This window comes from Martes martes (assembly GCF_963455335.1).
Source record: "Martes martes genome assembly, chromosome: 15".
Lineage (NCBI taxonomy): Eukaryota > Metazoa > Chordata > Mammalia > Carnivora > Mustelidae > Martes > Martes martes.
The window spans coordinates 64,054,622-64,072,834 of record NC_137903.1 but is presented as its reverse complement, the minus strand read 5'-3'; the positions used below and the strand labels follow the sequence as shown (position 1 = coordinate 64,072,834).

Genomic DNA, 18,213 nt, shown 5'->3' with positions numbered 1-18,213 from the left:
TGGCGCAGAGAACCTTTAAGATGAGGCTTAACATCTTGTGCCAAAAAATTAAGAAAGCAAAGAATGTTAGGGACATGTCGAAAAAGCCCAGGAGCCACCACCAAGGGGCTCCCACTTGCAAAATGAAGAACAGTTTGAACATTAAAATAAAAAGTAATAGTAGGATTCTAACCTAATGAATACGGAAAGAATGTCTGAGTCCGTACTGATACAGACAGATAAATAGGGGAAAAGGAAAAGTGTATCCTTACAGTTGAAAGGCAACTAATAAATGTAGAAGAAATGACAGAATTACTTGAGAATCATAGTAAGAGATCCATGCAAAAATCATCAATGGACACTAGTGGGCAAAGGTTTGAAGAAATTCCCCATTTACTGCTGTAAAGAGTAAAACAGTAACTACGTGATGGAAACTGCTGACAGAAACCACCTTCATCAGACCGTCAAAGTCAGTGCCACCAGGAGTGGGACTGATCAACAGCACGTGCGTCTACACCATGCACCACGCAGGACTCAACATCCCTTCTGTGGTCTTCTTGCCCAAACTGCATAATCTGCATCTAATCACGAGGAAACATCAGACAAAACATCTACAAAATAAATAGCTACATTCCTCAGAAAATCAATTTCCTAAAATACAAAGAAAGACTCATACTGTCCCCAGTTTAAGAAGACTAAAGAGACACAGCAACTGAATGCAGTGCATGATTTAAGATTTTTTGCTCTAAGAGGCATCATTGGTACATCTGGCAAAACATGAATGTGAACTGTTTACTAGATAGAGGACTGAGTCAATGTTAAGTTCCTGATTTTTGATAACTGTATTCTGGCTATATGTGGTAATGTCTTTTTTTTTTTTTTTTAAATACACAATGAAGTACGGATAAAGTAGCATATCCATTAACTTGATCTTCAAACAGTAAAGAAAAACATCACATACATAGAAAGTGAAAGAGAAAAAGGAGAGAAAAAGCAAATATGGCAAGATTTTCCCATACTGAGAATCTAAGGGAAGAGAAGTGGGATTTCTCTTAACTATTCTTATAACTTTTCTGGAAATCTGAATATACATAAAAATAAAGGTCCTGGGGCACCTGGGTGGCTCAGTGAGTTAAAGCCTCTGCCTTCGGCTCAGGTCATGATCTCAGGGTCCTGGGATCAAGCCCCGCATCAGGCTCTCTGCTCAGTGGGGAGCCTGCTTCCTCCTCTCTCTCTGCCTGCCTCTCTGCCTACTTGTGATCTCTGTCAAATAAATAAATAAAATCTTAAAAAAAAAAAAATAAAATAAAATAAAGGTCCTAGGTGCCTGGGTGGCTCAGTTGGTTGGGTAACTGCGTTCGGCTCAGGTCATGGTCCTGGATTCCCGCATCTGGCGCCCTGCTCAGCAGGGAGTCTGCTTCTCCCTCTGACCCTCCCTCTTCTCATGCTCTCTCTCTCAAATAAATAAAATCTTAAAAAAAAATAAAGGTCCTCATAATAGCATTATTTATAATAGTGAAAACTTCATTCCTTTAATAATTAGTTTAGTTAGTGAGTATCTTATCTTATCTTATATTCTAGGTGGTGCGCTAGACACAAAGGATATAATATTGAACAAGCAAGACCAGTTATGTGGTTCGGAGACTGAGGGGTTTCTTGGGACTCAAAGTCAAAAAGCTGGTCATTCTAGGTAGAACTGAGCCATGACGGCACTATATGGAAATGTTTACGAAGTTCTGATAACAACCATTTAATAAAATAAGTGCAAATCAAAAGTAGAAGTGTAAAAACTATTAACAGGGGATGGGACTTATTGTAAGATAAGAAGTAAAAAAAGAGCAGGACACACTGAACATTATTAGAATTGTACATATGTACATAAAAGATTTAAAGGCAAATATAAATAGCTCATTGTGATTATTTTTCCTATTTGAGTTTCTGATAATGTTCAATTTTTTAAGAACTGAAGGAAAAATTCATTCCAAAAAAGTTACCAACACTTCAAATTTTATTTTTTATTTATTTTTTTTAAGTAGGCTCCACAGGAGGCTTGAACTCACGACTCTGAGATCAAGACCTGAGCTGAGACCAAGGAGTCCATCGCTTAACCGACTAAGCCACCCAGCACCCCAGTTACCAACATTTTAGAAAACAGTTATAATTAAATGCACATAAATGGGCCGAGCAAGTGAGTCCAGGAAAATGTCATTGGTTAACTGGGACCATCAAAAACTGATAGGAAAGTTTTAGCTGTTTTCAGGATGTGTATCTCCTAAAAATTACCTTCTGTTTCAGATTTTTGCCACGTTTTTAGAAAATCTGCAAATCTACCTGTTCTACCAAGTTCTACTTGAACTACAAGGAATTGTTCTGCAAAAGATGGGTATCTTTAGTCCTAATAAAATATGACATAATTTGTTGGGAAGGAAAAGTTCAGTTTGTAATTTAACAGAAGAAGGCAGGCAGGTGGATGGTGAGTTCCTTAAAGGCCAGAATTCCACATTCCTAGTGCCCCAAACAACAGCGACCAGTCGCCACCAGTTTGCTCACTAAGCCGAAGTCCTGAATACTGTATGTTGTATACTCGCAAACACGGGGTTTTCTTACAGTCTCCACTCCTAATGCACTAAACTAGACAATGAGATTGCAAAAAGAATATTTAGATCTTCTGAGAAGCGCAAAGTCTACTGGAAAAGACAAAAGTAGAAAAATATAATCATTTATAATATAAGCCAGTGGAAAAGAACAGGTTCCTGGAAAAGCTAGAGTATTTCTAGAAAGAATCGATACCTGCGCTGGGGTAGTTTCCCCACTATCGGAGAGAAGTGCAGACGGGGCTAAGGTTTCGGGCAGTGGGGATGTTTACGAAGGCACAGATGGAATCTTGCCGTGTGCTGAGGTTGGGAGGGAGAAAAGACTAGTGGAAGATAAGATCCAGACTGGAAATAACCTGCCGGGAATTGATGACGAACTTGGATGCTTTCTGGAATACAAAAAGCTGCAGCCACTGAGGGTTTTTAAGGAGTCACTTGAAAAAAAGTTGGGAGTTTTGAAAGGTAAGTCTGGGAACCATGTGGAAGATAAGAGTAATGTGGGAAAGAACAAAAGAGATAAAAAAAAAACCTTTATGTGAAAGTGAAAGTTACTTTTTCTGACAAAATTAATTATGCCTGTTTTTTGGAGTTCAGGTTTCTATATAGGACTTTACCAAAAAAGTGATACGTATTTGTAGTTTAGAGCCTTAATTCGCAGTATCGTTCACAACTCTCAGAGAGACCTGTCATAGGCCTAGCGCTGGCGTGCGAGCCAGCACAGCCCGGCTGCCTTACCTGTCACGTTACCTGTAACAGAGAGGCTCGTCACCGCAGGGCTGGTCAGCGGGAGGACCGGATTGACGGTGAGGGTCGTCGCAGCGCTGCTCGTCACAAGGCTTGGCGTGGTTGCCACCTAGAGGTCAGAAATGGAAATATGAAAGAGCATTTTAAAAAAATCAGAAAATGTATATCAATACTGAAGATATATTTTGCCTGTAACAACTTTTAAATTCCAGATACAAAAGAATTAAAAGGGCCTAAGAGGGAATAATTTTATAATCATCTTTTGATCTTGGAATTGAGAAAACACACATGTTCAAAGGCTGCTATTGGAAGTTGGTTTTCTTTCTGATAGGAGAAAGGGCTTTGCCCAGGTTTTAAAAAGAAATAATTTAAAAATTCCTAAATTTCAATGATGGTGAGTCAGAACTACTCCAAGTAAGTAAAAAATATTATACTAATTATCAACTTAATCTACACAAGAAAACTATTCAATAGGATCAGAGAATCAGGGAATCTTGGATTGCTTTTACTTTTGGTCAGGTGGAGACAAGACTGTCTTGTTTTTGTTTTTAATGAAATGATATTATGGAAAGAATGTGAAGCAAAATTTTTAAAAGCTTACAGTTTCTTTTTGAAATAACATAAAACACTTCCACAGTTTTGTTAAGAAACACTGTCTTCCTTTTAGTAACAAATAAATCGAAAACACAAAATAGCCACCTACATGAAACAGAACCGTACCTAAAGACTATCTTTTTCATAACTACTATGTCAGGAACTTCATGATTAAAGCCCAACCATTCGACAACCACAGCGTTCCCTTAACAACCAGTACACGCTCTTAATGATGACTTTAGTTTAAAAAGCATCCCAGTTTAGAGTGATATTCAAATATAATAAAAACTAATTAATAAGGGAAGATCAGAAATGCAAACCCAACAATCCACTTCTCATCTGTGGAATCCTGGTTGGAAATACGGAGTCACATTTGCCATCATCGTTAAGAGCAAGAGAGTACATGACCGCTGCATGTCCCCTCAGTCTAGAATACTCTTCCAAAGCAATGCGTTCAAGTTACTCAATGAGGTCATCAATGAACAGTCCCACATATGTTTGAGAGTGAAGACATGAGATGGTTGAATTCATACCAGTTCAGAACTAAAGGTTATATGGGAATTTACTGTCACCTCCTCATGTAAGTTTAATAAACTGGGTTTTAAAACCCAACATGAATATAGGGGCACCTGCATGGCTTAGCCGGTTAAGCATCCAACTCTTGATTTCGGCTCAGGGCAGTGAGACTGAGCCCTACGTTGGATCCGTGCTGAGTGGGGAGTCTCCTTGAGAACCTCCTACCCGCTCCCCCTCAAAACAAAACAAAAGAACAACAACAAAACCCCAAAACCCAACATGAAGAAAAAGCAACTGAAGATCTTTTTTTCAGGTAACCGGAGCCCAGCAAATCTGCTCCCACAGTTCCAGAGTAACCTAATAAACTACGTCAGAGAAGAGGATAATGAAGCAAGCCACCATGAAACAGGAAAGAATTAAAACTGCTCACTTTAAAAAAGAAAGATCAGTAAGTTCTTGGCTTAATGACAACATGAGATTTAATTACTTTAGTACCATTTAATTTTTTTTAAACCTCAGTCTTTTTTTTTTTTTTCCAGATTTTATTTAGTTATTTGTCAGAGAGAGAGAGAGAGAGGGAGAGAGAGAACAAGAACAGGGAGAAGTGGGCTCCCCTCTGAGCGGAGAGTCTGATGTGGGACTTGATTATGACCTGAGCCGAAGGCAGACGCTTAACCAACTGAGCTGCCCAGGTGTCCCACTTAACATTTAAAATACAAATTTACATACACTCACTCAATATGAACATATATACGCAATAAATTACTGTTAGGAAGTAAGTCGATTCATAGATCATTTGTAAGATTATAGAAGTTCGTCCTTGAGCTCGCATCCTCTATTTTTTATCCTTACCAGTGAGGTCGGACTGGGGAAAATTGCTTTGATAGGTGAACTGCTGGTTCCACCACTGCTTGGTGGGTTGATTCTTTTTTCTTTCTGGCGCCGGTTACAAAACCAAACACGAATCACTTCCTTTTCCATACTGAGCTGATCAGCAATCATGGTGATCTCTTCCGAGGTAGGCTTTTGATTCTAAAGGGGAAAAAAAAATCATCTTTTGGAATACCTTTTTATTACTTTAATTAAAAAATCTTTTCTGTGGGGGGGATAACTTTTTAAACTACTGACATAAATAAACTAATTGGGAGGGACAAATCAGAGAATGAAGCTGGGATACCTATGTCCATATTGGCCAGCTTTTAACGAAGAACTTCTACAGATAAACATTCTAATGAACATATATTTATTAAACTTATTCATATTAACTAAGAGTAAGTTATTTATTTATTTTTTTAAAGATTTTATTTGTCAGAAAGAGAGAGAGAGCACAAGCAGGGGAGCGACAGGCAGAGAGAGAAGGAGGACCCTGGGATCATGACCTGAGCCGAAGGCAGATGCTTAACCAGTCGAGCCACCCAGGCGCCCCAAGTTATTCTTGAGTATTTGTTTTTTTTCTTAAGAGCTATTAATCTTGAATAAAATTAGTCATCGATACAACTTCGTTATCTCAGTAGGAATTTAAAGCTTCTCAGTGCTTCATGACACACCTTTACCAGGACAGTGAGGCCCGCAATAAGCCTACGGGGCAGGAAGGGCGGGGATTCACAGAGAAAGGGACTTCAGCCTAAGAAATCCAGTAACTTGACCAGTCACACGGTTAATAAAAGTGGTCGAATGGATAAAGATTCCTGATTCAGTGCTCCTCCCGCCTTTTCTACATTAGGGAAGTCAAAATTTGACGGGAAGCTCGGGCTGCGATACTCCCCGGGACAGTAACAAACAAACAAACAAACAAACAAACAGGCCAACCCGCTGTTGGCGATCCAAGGCCCCCAAGGCCCGTAGCCTTCTGGTACCAAGCGACTATTCCAGGCGCCCGGACACTAGAATTCAGTCACACCAAACCACCTGTGTGTCGCCGGATCTACCTCGCGGTGTTCCCTCCCCGGATGCCTTTGCTCGTGCGTTTCCTCTGCTTCCGGCGCTTCCCCCGACTCTCCCGGGGCAGCTGCTGCCCGTCCCACTGGGGCTCACATGGCTGGAGCCTGGGCTCTCCTGCACCCTGCACGCCCGTTCTGTTTCCGATGTTCAGTAACCGGCTTTGCCCACTGTTCTCCACTAGGTTACGGGCATCTGTAAGGACTGAGGCCGGCGAGTCCGTCTTTTGTCACCTACAGCACTGAACATTACACAATCATAGGTACGAGAGAAGTAAAAACCTGACTAACCTCCAAGAAACTCTTCTCTAAGGCCACACGGATGTTGGTCTCTATGCTGGTGCGTTTCTTCCTCCTGCGGTTCAAGCCTTCCATTCCCAGCCCTGGAGAATTCAGGGCACTTGGGCTGGAGAGACCTGAATCAGATGAGAGGTTCTCTGTAAGAAAGAAGAAAACACAGAAGTCAAGTTAGTGGAGTGTGATTCATGCACGTGATACATATATTAAGGACAACAAAACTGACCAAAATATGTTAAGTTAAAAGCCAGCACGGGAAGGTTTTCATAACCCACATTAAAACATCATTCTCTACCATAGATCTTTTTAAGTAAAGTTTAAACAAGGTTCGGGCACTTAATAGTCTAATGGCCCTGGTCATATCACAGACATCTCTGCGTTTCTTTGCACTGGATGGAAAATGAGATGTTCTCGCCTGTGGAATTCAGTAAGATTGCTCATGCTGAGGCCTCCCCCAGAGCTATGGGAGCAGATCATCCCAGGGTGGCTATGACAGGTCTGTCTTTTCCAAAGACCTGACTTCTGTTCATATCTAGGAGTGAGAACCACGGTCTAGAAGATCTCTGTGGTTCCTTACGGCTCTCAGAGCCTATGATTCTGTGACTCAAAATCCAAACTTTCCAACAGGAAATCCCAGTACAAAAGACCGAAGTTAAAAGCAGCAGCACAACCTTTTCTCTATGAAATATTACTAACAAAAGCAGAAATATGATCAATAGTAAGTTTATGATGATTCATCAAGGAAGAACCTATAAATCTGTTTTTCAAGTGTATCTAAACACAAAGGACTTCTTATCCTCTTCCTTCAATTATCCCTAACCCTGGTTCAAATACAAGAAATATTCCAAGGCTAAAAATCATTGTTCATTTTGTACTTTGTAATTACTAGAGCTAAGTGCATTACTCTCTCACTTACTGCGTCATAACGGACACTGACCCTCCCAACATGAGTGAGCTTCGATGTTCTGAAGTACCAAGAATGCAACAGGAAACATAAACCCACATGTAAACATCTGCTGCAAAATTCCACTGAACAGCAAGGAAGTGTCTTATACAGTCACTCACCTGCATCATTTAGCCACTTCTCCAAGAGTGGCTTTAGCTTGCACATGTTCTTAAAGCTGAGGTTCAAGGCTTCAAAGCGAGAGATGGTCGTCTGGCTGAAGTCATTTCCATACAGTTTACCCATAGCGAGCCCAACATCGCCCTGCACGGCAATACAGAGCAGGAGGGGGAGAGGAAGAGAAGAGATTTGTCTCACTAACGTCCAAAGTCCTCACTCGAGGGTGCTGCTCCAGAAACTGTTCTAAAGACTCAACAATCACTCCATTTACTGGGTCCCACAAACACATCCAACCTTAAGCCGAGCACAGCATTCAATGAGGACTGTTAGTAGGTCTTGATTATGACAAAATTCCTAACTCCCATTTTCTCTCCGTTTTGAGTCTCTTCTTGCTACCTCATGTAACAATCAAGCCATCAAATATTTCTAAGTTTCAAAAGACAGTGCTGATATCCTAACAAGGCCCTTAACTGGTGTGACCACGATGATTTAAATAATCCTTAAAACCAGTTACCTGTATCTCCTACAGAGTTAATAGATGTAAATGCTTAGATAACTTCAGGTACTTCTGAACTAGCCAAACTTCCTATAAATCACTTTAAAATTTAGAAATAAGGCCTCACTCTCCCTGAACCTTCCTCCTGCCCCCCGTAAAGTATTTCTGGAAGCAGTGAAAAAAAAAATCTATTTTCCACCCTTAGTTTGGATTTCAAAGTTGGTTACAAAAACAGGTATCCTAAAAGACTACTTTTGTAACCATTATAGAGACAGAAATTCACAGTAGAGAGGTTTGACCCACTTAGTTAAACCTTCATGGGCACTGGAAACTTGGTAACCTTATAGCAATAGAACAATGATCCCCTGAATATATTACAAAAGATGTCTTTCTTTATAAGCCTATAACCTTTGAAATGTATACAGTGCTTTTCTTCCAGCTGAATTTCTCTTGTTAAAGCTGAAAAAAGCCGTTAACTCAGTAGTTATTTTATATACAGGTAACAGAAACTCATGGAGTTTAAATGATTCATGCTCTCATTTCAATTAGTTTAGTGGCAGGACAGAAAGGCAACATTTCTAGTCCTCAGTACTACACAGCCGACTCTACTGTGCAACAGCCAACTCCCAACAATTGCAGCAAAACTTATTTTGAATTGAGATTATCCTAGTCCTTGGACACCCCCCAGCCCTTCCAATCCATCTTTTAGATACTACATCATTTGTTAGCACCTGCATCTAGGTGGTAGTTAAGGAAAGGGAAAAAAAAAAACCTTTTTTTTCCCCCCAAAGATTTTGTTTACTTGACACAGAGAGGGAACACAAGCAGGGGGAGTGGAAGAGGGCGAGCAGCAGACTTCCCGCCAAGCAGGGAGCCCGATGCGGAACTTGATCCCAGGACCCTGAGATCATGACCTGAGCCGAAGGCAGATGCTTCACTGACTGCGCCATCCAGGGGACCACCCCCCCCCCAAAAATTAAGAAAACTCCATTTTCGGGGCACCTGGGTGGCTCAGTGGGTTAAAGCCTCTGCCTTCGGCTCAGGTCATGATCTCAGGGTCCTGGGATCGAGCCCCACATCGGGCTCTCTGCTCAGCGGGGAGCCTGCTTCTCCCCCTCTCTCCCTGCCTGCCTCTCTGCCTACTAGTGATCTCTGTCTGTCAAATAAATAAATAAAATATTTAAAAAAAAAAAAAAAAAAAAAAGAAAACTCCATTTTCTTACTGGTGTGCAACTTCTGTAAAGTTTAACAGAGGTATAGGTTTACATGTTCAAACTCGGGGTGCGTGCATGGCTCAGTGGGTTAAAACCTCTCCGTTTGGCTCAGGTCATGATCCCAGGCTCCTGGGATCGAGTCCCACATCAGGCTCTCTGCTCAGCAGGGAGTCTGCTCCCTCATCTCTCTCTCTGCCTGCTTCTCTGCCTGTTTGTGATCTCTATCAAATAAATAAAGAAAATCTTTTTAAAAAAATGTTCAAACTATATGATAAAATGAGGTATAGAGAATAAGAACTTCAACTGATGTGGCTACATAAACTTGAATTAATTCAAATCAAATAAATTAAAAACTCAGTTCCTTATTAGCACCACTAGCTGTCTTTCAAACGCTCAGTAGCCACATGTGGATAGTGGCTATTGTACTGAACACACAAATACAGAACATTCCCACCATCACAGAAAGTTTCATTGACAGCTTTGAACATACAATCTCTAAGAGCGGAAATGGACTGCTTGTTGATTTCCTTCCAATTATAGTAAAACTGAAAGAACCAGCATGGTGTGAGCGGAGCATAACTGCTGTCCATTACATTTATATACAAATGTATCTGTAGATACAGGTTTATCTATATTGGTATCGTTATACATTTGTTAGATCTTACTTCAGTCAATCAACAAATATTCACTATAAACATGCTTTGTTTGTCACATATATGCATGTCTGGGCCACTTTATTTGTTTAGATTATAGCTTTCTATAATCTAAACCTTGCAATTCTCTGAAGAGAAGAGCTGCTGTAGTAGTCAGATGAAAATATATGTCTTCTGACATCATATCTGCATAATTTGCTAAGAATTTCTCAAAAACTTCTGTAATATCTTTCTATGAAAAGTAACACTATTGGTAAGTACACAAAAATAACATGTCAAAAGTCACATCACTATAAAAATAAACGATGTCTTAAATGGTGGTGAGACATAAAGCCATGCTATCAACTCCCTATCCATGTGAGATTTATAATACAATTTTACTTCATATTTTTAAAAAATTTTAAAAGATTCATTTATTTATGTGAGACAGAGCATGTGAGGCGGCGGGGTGGGGGGTGGCTGTGGAACAGAGGGAGAGAGAAAGTCCTAAGCCGACTCCACACTGAGGGCAGAGCCTGACCCAGGGCTCGATCTCATGACCTGAGCCAAAACCAAGAGTTGGGCATTTAACCGACTGTGCCATCCAGGTGCCCCTAAATTACTTAAATGAATAAAAAGCAACAGGCCCCTCAGTTAATATACTAATTTTCATTAATTTTATATTTGCTCAGGTCAGTGCTAGTACTACCATGTTGGGTTCTTCCTCACAAAAGTAGATGTTTGAAGTAGTAGCCTCATACATTATCTGAATTATGTAATATCTCTGATATGATTTTCTTTGACAAGATTTTATTTACTTATTTGAGAGAAAGAGAGAGAGAGGGAGAGAGAAGGGCAGAGGTACAGAGACAAGCAGACTCCCCACCAAGTGAGGAAGCCTGACGCGGGGCTTGATCCCAGGACCCTGAGACCATGACCTGAGCTGAAGTCAGACACTGAACCAACTGAGACCACCAGGAGCCCATGACACTTTTCAAAAGAGCAAAAGGAAAAAAGGAACAAAGGCTGGAATTAGGAAATAATGAATCTACCACATGTGATAAAAGTGTTATACTATGGTATGCCTCCCAACTATATAGTGACACCTACAGCAATCTTTTAACCAATTAAGTAAATAGAAAATTACTGTTTAGGGCATGTCTGGGGGACTCAGGTCATGATCCCAGGGTCCTAGGATCAAGGCCAGTGTCGGGGTCCCTGCTCAGCAGGGAATCTGCTTCTCTTTCTGCTCCTCCCCTCTCTTCATGCTCTCTCTCGCTTTTTCTCTCTCAAATAACTAAAATCTTAAAAAAAAAAAAATTGCTGTTTAAAACACCTACTAACGTGTACATTGACTCAGAGCATGGGGGTTTTTGTTTGTTTAAACTAACAACTTCAATGTCTATCTACCCCTGTGTGTGTATATAAATAAACAGAATACAAAGCAACCTTTGAGAAACTACAACTGGGATAATGTGACTTAAAAACAAAGGTTGATTTTCCCATCCTGCGCCAGTAATAGGTGCTTTAATCCACGCAGTTAAATTCTGCAAAAAGCTGCCACTGGTATGTCAAAGTCATTCTGAAAAATCATGAAGAGTCATGCCAGATAATAGGATAAAACCTAAAAGCACCAGACCATAAGGAAGCTCCTTTCCGTAAAAAGAAAAAGCAAGTTAAGAGAAAGAGAAACAACACTAGCAATGTGTTGGGTCAAATGCCACAGAAAGGCTAAACACTATTTGGGTTAAAGTTAAAGATTTTTAAAAGCCTTAAGAGCCTTGGCGTATCACTGAGGCCACAATCTCCCAGGGAGGCTGAGAGCACACTGGGCTTATGGCTGGGCCACTGCGCGGGCCCCATATACCGACCTGATACTTACTCCAGCTCAACCACCACCCCCCGCCGTCCCTCGAGTTGTCGCTTCAGCTTTCTTTTTTAAAGATTTTATTTATTTATTTGACACAGAGAGAGAGAGAGAGATCACAAGTAGGCAGAGAGGCAAGCAGAGAGAGAGAGGGAAGCAGGCTCCCACTGAGCAGAGAGCCCGATGCAGGACTCGATCCCAGGACCCTGAGATCATGACCTGAGCCGAAGGCAGAGGCTTTAACCCACTGAGCCACCCAGGTGCCCCCAGCTTTCTTTTTTAAAAACAAGCCAGATCACTGAGATATTTCAAAAGTACTGAACTCTATGAATTGTAATTTGTTTGCTCACAAAAATAACTACATTTTCTCTAAAATTGTATCTACTTAAAAAATCGTTTCATGTTCCTAATATGTAATTAGTTTCTTTAAGCAAAAATAACTTACCAGAGAAATATAAGGAACAAAAAGTCTGTTCTTAAAAACACAGAGGAAAGAGGGATACCATCCCTGGTTTTTGATCTACCACAAAAGCGCATACTTTACTTTCAACTGAAAATAATTTGGACAGTGTTTAAGTAGTGGCTTAATCTTCACATGGTAATTATATTCTAAGAAAACAGCAGGTTTTTCCTGATTCTATAAAAACACCCAATCCTCTATACTTCGGCAACTGTTTTCCATCTAATGATCTCGTATCATTTTACATAACTGCTACTCAGCTTAATTCTTTCCCTGCTTTCAAAGTATCATTTGTGACCCGCTCGTCGGAGGTATCTGTGGTAGCGCTTGGAACAAGAATGCCATATACCCAGATGCCTGTTCGGACCATTAAACTTATTCCACATTAAAAGCCCACTGCTAGGTGACATTAAAAAAAATTAATTTGGATTTTGATTAATTTGGACTTTTCGGATTTAAAAGATTTCTATTTGTTTACTTTCAGTTTGGGCTTATTGTGTGTGTCTGTCTGTCTCCACTGGCCCCCTACTCTCTCCCAAAAATCTGTTTTAAACAAGTCTCTCAGACTTTTCCCCTGCAACCTTTGCTTTCTCAGTCTTACAGAGCACCAAGGCCTAGAACCAGATGTCCCACAGATAAAACCCTCACTATAATTACAGTATTCCCAAACATAATCTTTTAAACTCTCACCTTTTATTGGTCTAATTATGACTTCAGAGGCCCGTGTTCTGAGAGACATCTTAAAGATTTTAACCTAATATTAAAGATTAAAAAGTTTAACCTAACATTAAATCATAAATTTATAACTGACTATATGATTAGCGGTCTAAATCTATAAACGCAGAAAATGGCTAAGAACAAGCTCCAATCTAAAACTAGGTGACAACAAGGCCGGGGAACCTTCTGCACCTCGGAAGCTTATCCAGATGCGGAAAGCACAGATCCGGACCCAGCTGGGGAGATCAGCCAAGTTTGGGGGGGGCGCGTCCTACCTGAGTGAATCCAAGTTTGATTCGTCTTTGTTTGAAGGTCTTGGCAAACTGCTCAAGCTCCTCAAGGTCACTGGGCTCCTCCAGGCTGGGAGTATCGATTCGCTTTGGTGTCGACTGGCTCTGCGGGAGTGTCTGGATCGGGGTGGCCGCTATCGTGCGCGTCGGGGTTGCTGGCTATTCCGGGGACGGAAGGACACGAGAACAAGCGCACACAATGATCCACTGGGATGTGTCACACGCGAACAATTTAAGGAGCAGCAACCTTTATAAGAAGTACGCGGACCGTATGACCCGCGGAAGGCACAGCGTACTGGCGCCCGGCGAGGAGGGCAGAGTGTGAGACCGTGTGCGTCACGGTTACGCTTACAGTTAGACACGTCCAGTCCAGGAGAAAAAATTAACTACTCAAAAATGAAACCCATTACACTCAGGTTTTCAAATATATGTGTGCATAAGATACTTGTGTTCAGAGCATACATAACAAATTAGACTATTTTAAAGAATCTCTCCCATCAATATGCCACTTAAGGTGTAAGTTTCAAAAGAACAGGGACCACACCCATTTTGTTCATCACTAGCACATCTCCAATTTACGACACAGTGTTATAAAAACAGTAAGATTAAAATGTTTTTAAGGGGAGAGTAAATCACCTACAGTTTAAATGACTTAGCTTTTTTGTATATCTTTTCGTAGACCTACACTTCTTTCCTTTTTTATGTTGCTTTTCATTTGTTGCACTATGTTTATTTAACCTCCACATGTATCTCACACAAATTCTAAGTAATTTTCAAATCTTCAATAACAAGTCCTGCATCTCACACATCAGAGTAACATTTATATTATTAAGACACTGGAAGGGTCCACAGGGCACAAAGTCAAACAGTAAACTTTGTTTTTACTCAGGTATGACTGGCGTAAAAAAAGCTGTATACATTTAATGTGTGCGTCTTGAGGAGTCCGAGGATGAGGACACATTCGTGACTGGATACTGTCACCATACACAATGCCCTAAACCTACTCATTACCTCTACCAGGTTCTTCCCTGCCTTGGATCTACATTCTTAACTTTAAAGATTTTATTTATTTGACAGAGAGAAAAAGAGAGAGAGAGAGAGAGAGAGAGAGAGAGAGAGGGTACACAAGCAGGGGGAGCGGCAGAGGAGGAAGCAGGCTTCCCACTGAGCAGGGAGCCCGATGCGGGACTCGATTCCAGGACCCCGGATCATGAACTGAGCCGAAGTCAGATGCTTAACAACTGAGCCACCCAGGGCCCCCTACGTTCCTAACTTTAAGTGTAATTATAATATATATAATTTTATACTCTGCTTCATAATTATCATTTTCAAAGGCTGACTGAGAAGATATTATCATAATTAACAATTTCTTCATTGCTACTTTTTTCATTTGTTTTCATTAAGATAGTTAACATATAACATAATGAAAAACCTTGTACATATGGTTCTTTTTCCCACCTTTGCAACTAGTTGAGATAAATTCAGAAGTGATTTTCTATACCTGGATAAAGGGCACACCATAAATAATCCCATGGCTTTTGATACACATCATGTTGGTTCTCACTATAAAATGCTAGTTTCTTCCACATGATTGTGGTAGCAGTTTTTAAAGATGTATTGCTAATTGAAGGAGTATATGGTACTTCACTATTGCCTTAATTTGAATTTCTTATTACTCAGAAATTTTCCCATCTGTCAATTATTACCTGTATTTCTTTATCAATCAATTTAGATCCATAGCCATGTATCTACTAATGGTCTCTTTATTCTAATCCCTGTTGGAGCTCACCAGATGTTAGAGATTAAATCTTTGTCTGCTGTATTAGTACAGCAGATTTTTTCGCAATCTGTTTTTTTCCTTTTCTTTCTCAGTGTACATAGGTTTTAAACTGTCATTTGGGTGAACTTTTTTTTCTTTCTAATATTTTATTTCTTCATATCTGAGAAAGCTTTCACTTATTTCTAACTCAGATAAAATTCCCTTAACAGTCTGTTGGCTTCCTCTCTGTTTTTAAATATTTATTTAAATCTATCTAGAGTTTATCTGAAGACATGAAGGTATAATCTTTTTTCTTTTAAAGAAAATATTAGATTTCCTTATTACACAAACATAAGGCTACTCTGTTTTGCTCACAAGCCCTGACTGGAACCCGCCCGTGTGAGGATTCGATAGTGGAAGGTGCTGCCTGACTGCAGCCGAGCTGCTGACTCGAGCCTTCCTGTGAAGCAGCCCAGCGGAGGGCGTCCAGGCCGGCGTGACAGACAGGGCCTGCGGCTGTGAGTTTTCTTGTAATTCAAACGCGGTCTACACCCCAAACGTCAACCTGGAGAGTAATGTGCTCTTTCCTACCGAACCAGCCGGCCCAGAAACCACGCAGTAGACACGACCCAGGCCTACAACTGGAGTAAACTCGTCTCTACTGTCCTGTCTCGGTGAGGACGACCAAGCTCCTCTCTATCAGACGCTGCTGACGAGGAGGGTCGCTCACTCTGACCGTGCGGGAGGAGCCCAACCCCGCACAAACCGAGTTAGAATCCTGCAGCCGCGCGCCCCAGGGACCCTGGCTGCCAGGCCGAGGTGAGTCTCGACTGTCAAACTGTGACTCCGTCTCCAGGCTTGAAGAAGCCCGGGTCTCCAGTGAGAAAGGACTAAAAGTAGCGTGGGTGCCTCTCGGTGGGGTGGTTACAGTAAGTTACCCCAACTCCAGAAACCTCAGGCTGGACCGGGCCAGAGCTAACAACGGCAGAGTAGAAGTCAGCGCGCAGGGGTCAGGATGAAGCCACACCAGCCCTGGCCCAGGAGCAGAGCGTGGAGGCCGGGAAGGAACTGCTGCTACAGGCTTTTTTCCAAACTCCAACCTCATTTTTATAGGCAGCATAGTCACAATTAAATGCAAATTTAAAAGTGTACAGTTTGATGCTCTGACAACTGTATACAGTCACAGAACTGCTGCGACAACTAAGATATAGGACATTCTATCTCCACAAAAGTTCCTTTGTGCTCTTTGCCACCAATCCCCACCCTTAGCCCCCAGCCCCTGGCAAGCACTGACAGGATTTCTGTCCCTACAGTTTTGCCTTCTAAGACACCACGCGCACTGAGTCACACGGTCTGCTGCCCTTCGTGCTGGGCTTCCTCCACGTAACACAATGCTTCCAAAATTTACACGCTGCTGAGTGTTTCACATGTCTATTTCTTCTACTGCCGAGCAGCATTCCATCATACGGATGTGCCAAAAATGATGTTACCTAGTCACCAGCTGTTGGACATTTAGGTTGTTTCCAGGTTGGGATGATGACGAAAAAAACTGCTCTGGACATTTATATACAGGTCTTGGCACGGACATATGCTTTCATTTCTCGGACCAGAAGTGCTGGGCCATAAGGTACCTGCATATTTAACTCTGTAAGAAACTGCTGAACTGTTCTCCAGAGCGTTTGCTCCAACTTGCAGCCCCACCAACAATATACGAAAGAACCCAGTTGCTTTACACTTGGTATTGTCACAGCCTTTTTAATTTTGCCCATTTTAGTGCGTGTATAGTGATAGTTCATTTGCATTTCCCTGATGACTAATGATTTTGAGCATCTTTTTATATGGTTGCTGGGCATTCACATACCTTCTTTAGTGAAGTATTTTCAAATATTTTGCACATACCCCCCCTTTTTAAATATTATTGAGTTGTATGAATTTGTTTTAAATTCGGAACACAAGTCTTATCAGATGTAAATTTCAAGAATATTTTCTTCCAGTCTGTGCCTTTTTTAATTCTTTTAACAAAGAATTTTCATTTTTTTTAAAGATATTATTTATTCATTTGACAGAAAGAGAGTTCACAAGCAGGCAGAGAGGTAGGCCGAGAGAGAGGGGGAATCAGGCTTCCCACTGAGCAGAGAGCCCAACACGGGGCTCGATCCCGGGACTCCGGGATCACCACCCGAGTCGAAGGCAGAGGCCTTAACCCACTGAGCCACCCAGGCGCCCCAAGAATTTTCATTTTTATAAATTAATCGTTTTCTTTTATGATTACTGCTTCTTGTGTCCTATTCTTAAAAAAAAAGATTTATTTATTTTAGGGAGAGAGCACACACTCAAGAGCCAGGGGGAGGGGCAGAGAAAGAGGGAAAGGAAAGCAGCAGGCGCCCTGCTGAGCATGAAGCCTGAAGCGGGGCTTGACCCGCCACCCTGAGACCATAACCTGAGCTGAAATCAAGAGTCAGATGCTCAACTGACTGAGCTATCCAGACACCCCTTTCTGTGTCCTATTTAAGCAATCATTACCTTGGGATGCCTGGGGGGCCCAGTTGGTTAAGTATCTGCCTTCCACTCTGGTCAGGATCTGAGGGTCCTAGGACAGAGCCGGGCATCGGACTCCCCGCTCAGCAGGGAGTCTGTTTCTCCCTTTCCCTCTGCACCCCCCTCATCGTTCTCTCTCTTACTTTCTTTCTTAGATAAATAAAATCTTAAAAAGAAGAAGAAGGAGGAGGAGAAAGAGGAGGAGGAGGAGGAGAAGAGAGAAGTCATTTTCTTTCCAAAGACACAAAGACTTTTCCTTAAGTTTTCTTCTGGAAGGTTAGGTCCATAACCCATTTCAAATAAATCACTGTAAATCGTGTAAAATAGAATCAAGATTCTTTTTTGCGGGGGCGGGGGGTGTCTATGGATAACCAAAGGCTTTCCTTTTCTCACTGAAATCCTTTGGCATCTTTGTGGAAAATCAGTTGGCCGTAGGTGTGTAGGTCTCCTTACCCTTGTATTCTGTTTCATTTCTATCCATGTGCCATTATCATTCTATCTTCGTTACTACAGCTT

The 18,213-nt window shown here is 41.3% G+C and overlaps 1 protein-coding gene across 2 annotated transcripts in view; it reads right to left on the bottom strand.

The window, feature by feature from the left end:
• The window catches only part of POU2F1 (POU class 2 homeobox 1), a 169,254-nt gene that overhangs the window by 12,628 nt on the left and 138,413 nt on the right, over positions 1–18,213 (bottom strand). Inside the window, exons 9-13 of one of the 2 annotated variants that reach the window (XM_080824126.1) lie at positions 13,386–13,559; positions 7,727–7,868; positions 6,656–6,801; positions 5,280–5,459; positions 3,309–3,426 (exon numbers count right to left, since the gene is read on the bottom strand). In XM_080824126.1, the coding sequence (XP_080680252.1) occupies positions 3,309–3,426; positions 5,280–5,459; positions 6,656–6,801; positions 7,727–7,868; positions 13,386–13,559 (760 nt within the window). The remainder of the gene's footprint in view (positions 1–3,308; positions 3,427–5,279; positions 5,460–6,655; positions 6,802–7,726; positions 7,869–13,385; positions 13,560–18,213) is intronic. The other variant, XM_080824127.1, reaches the window with a different exon arrangement.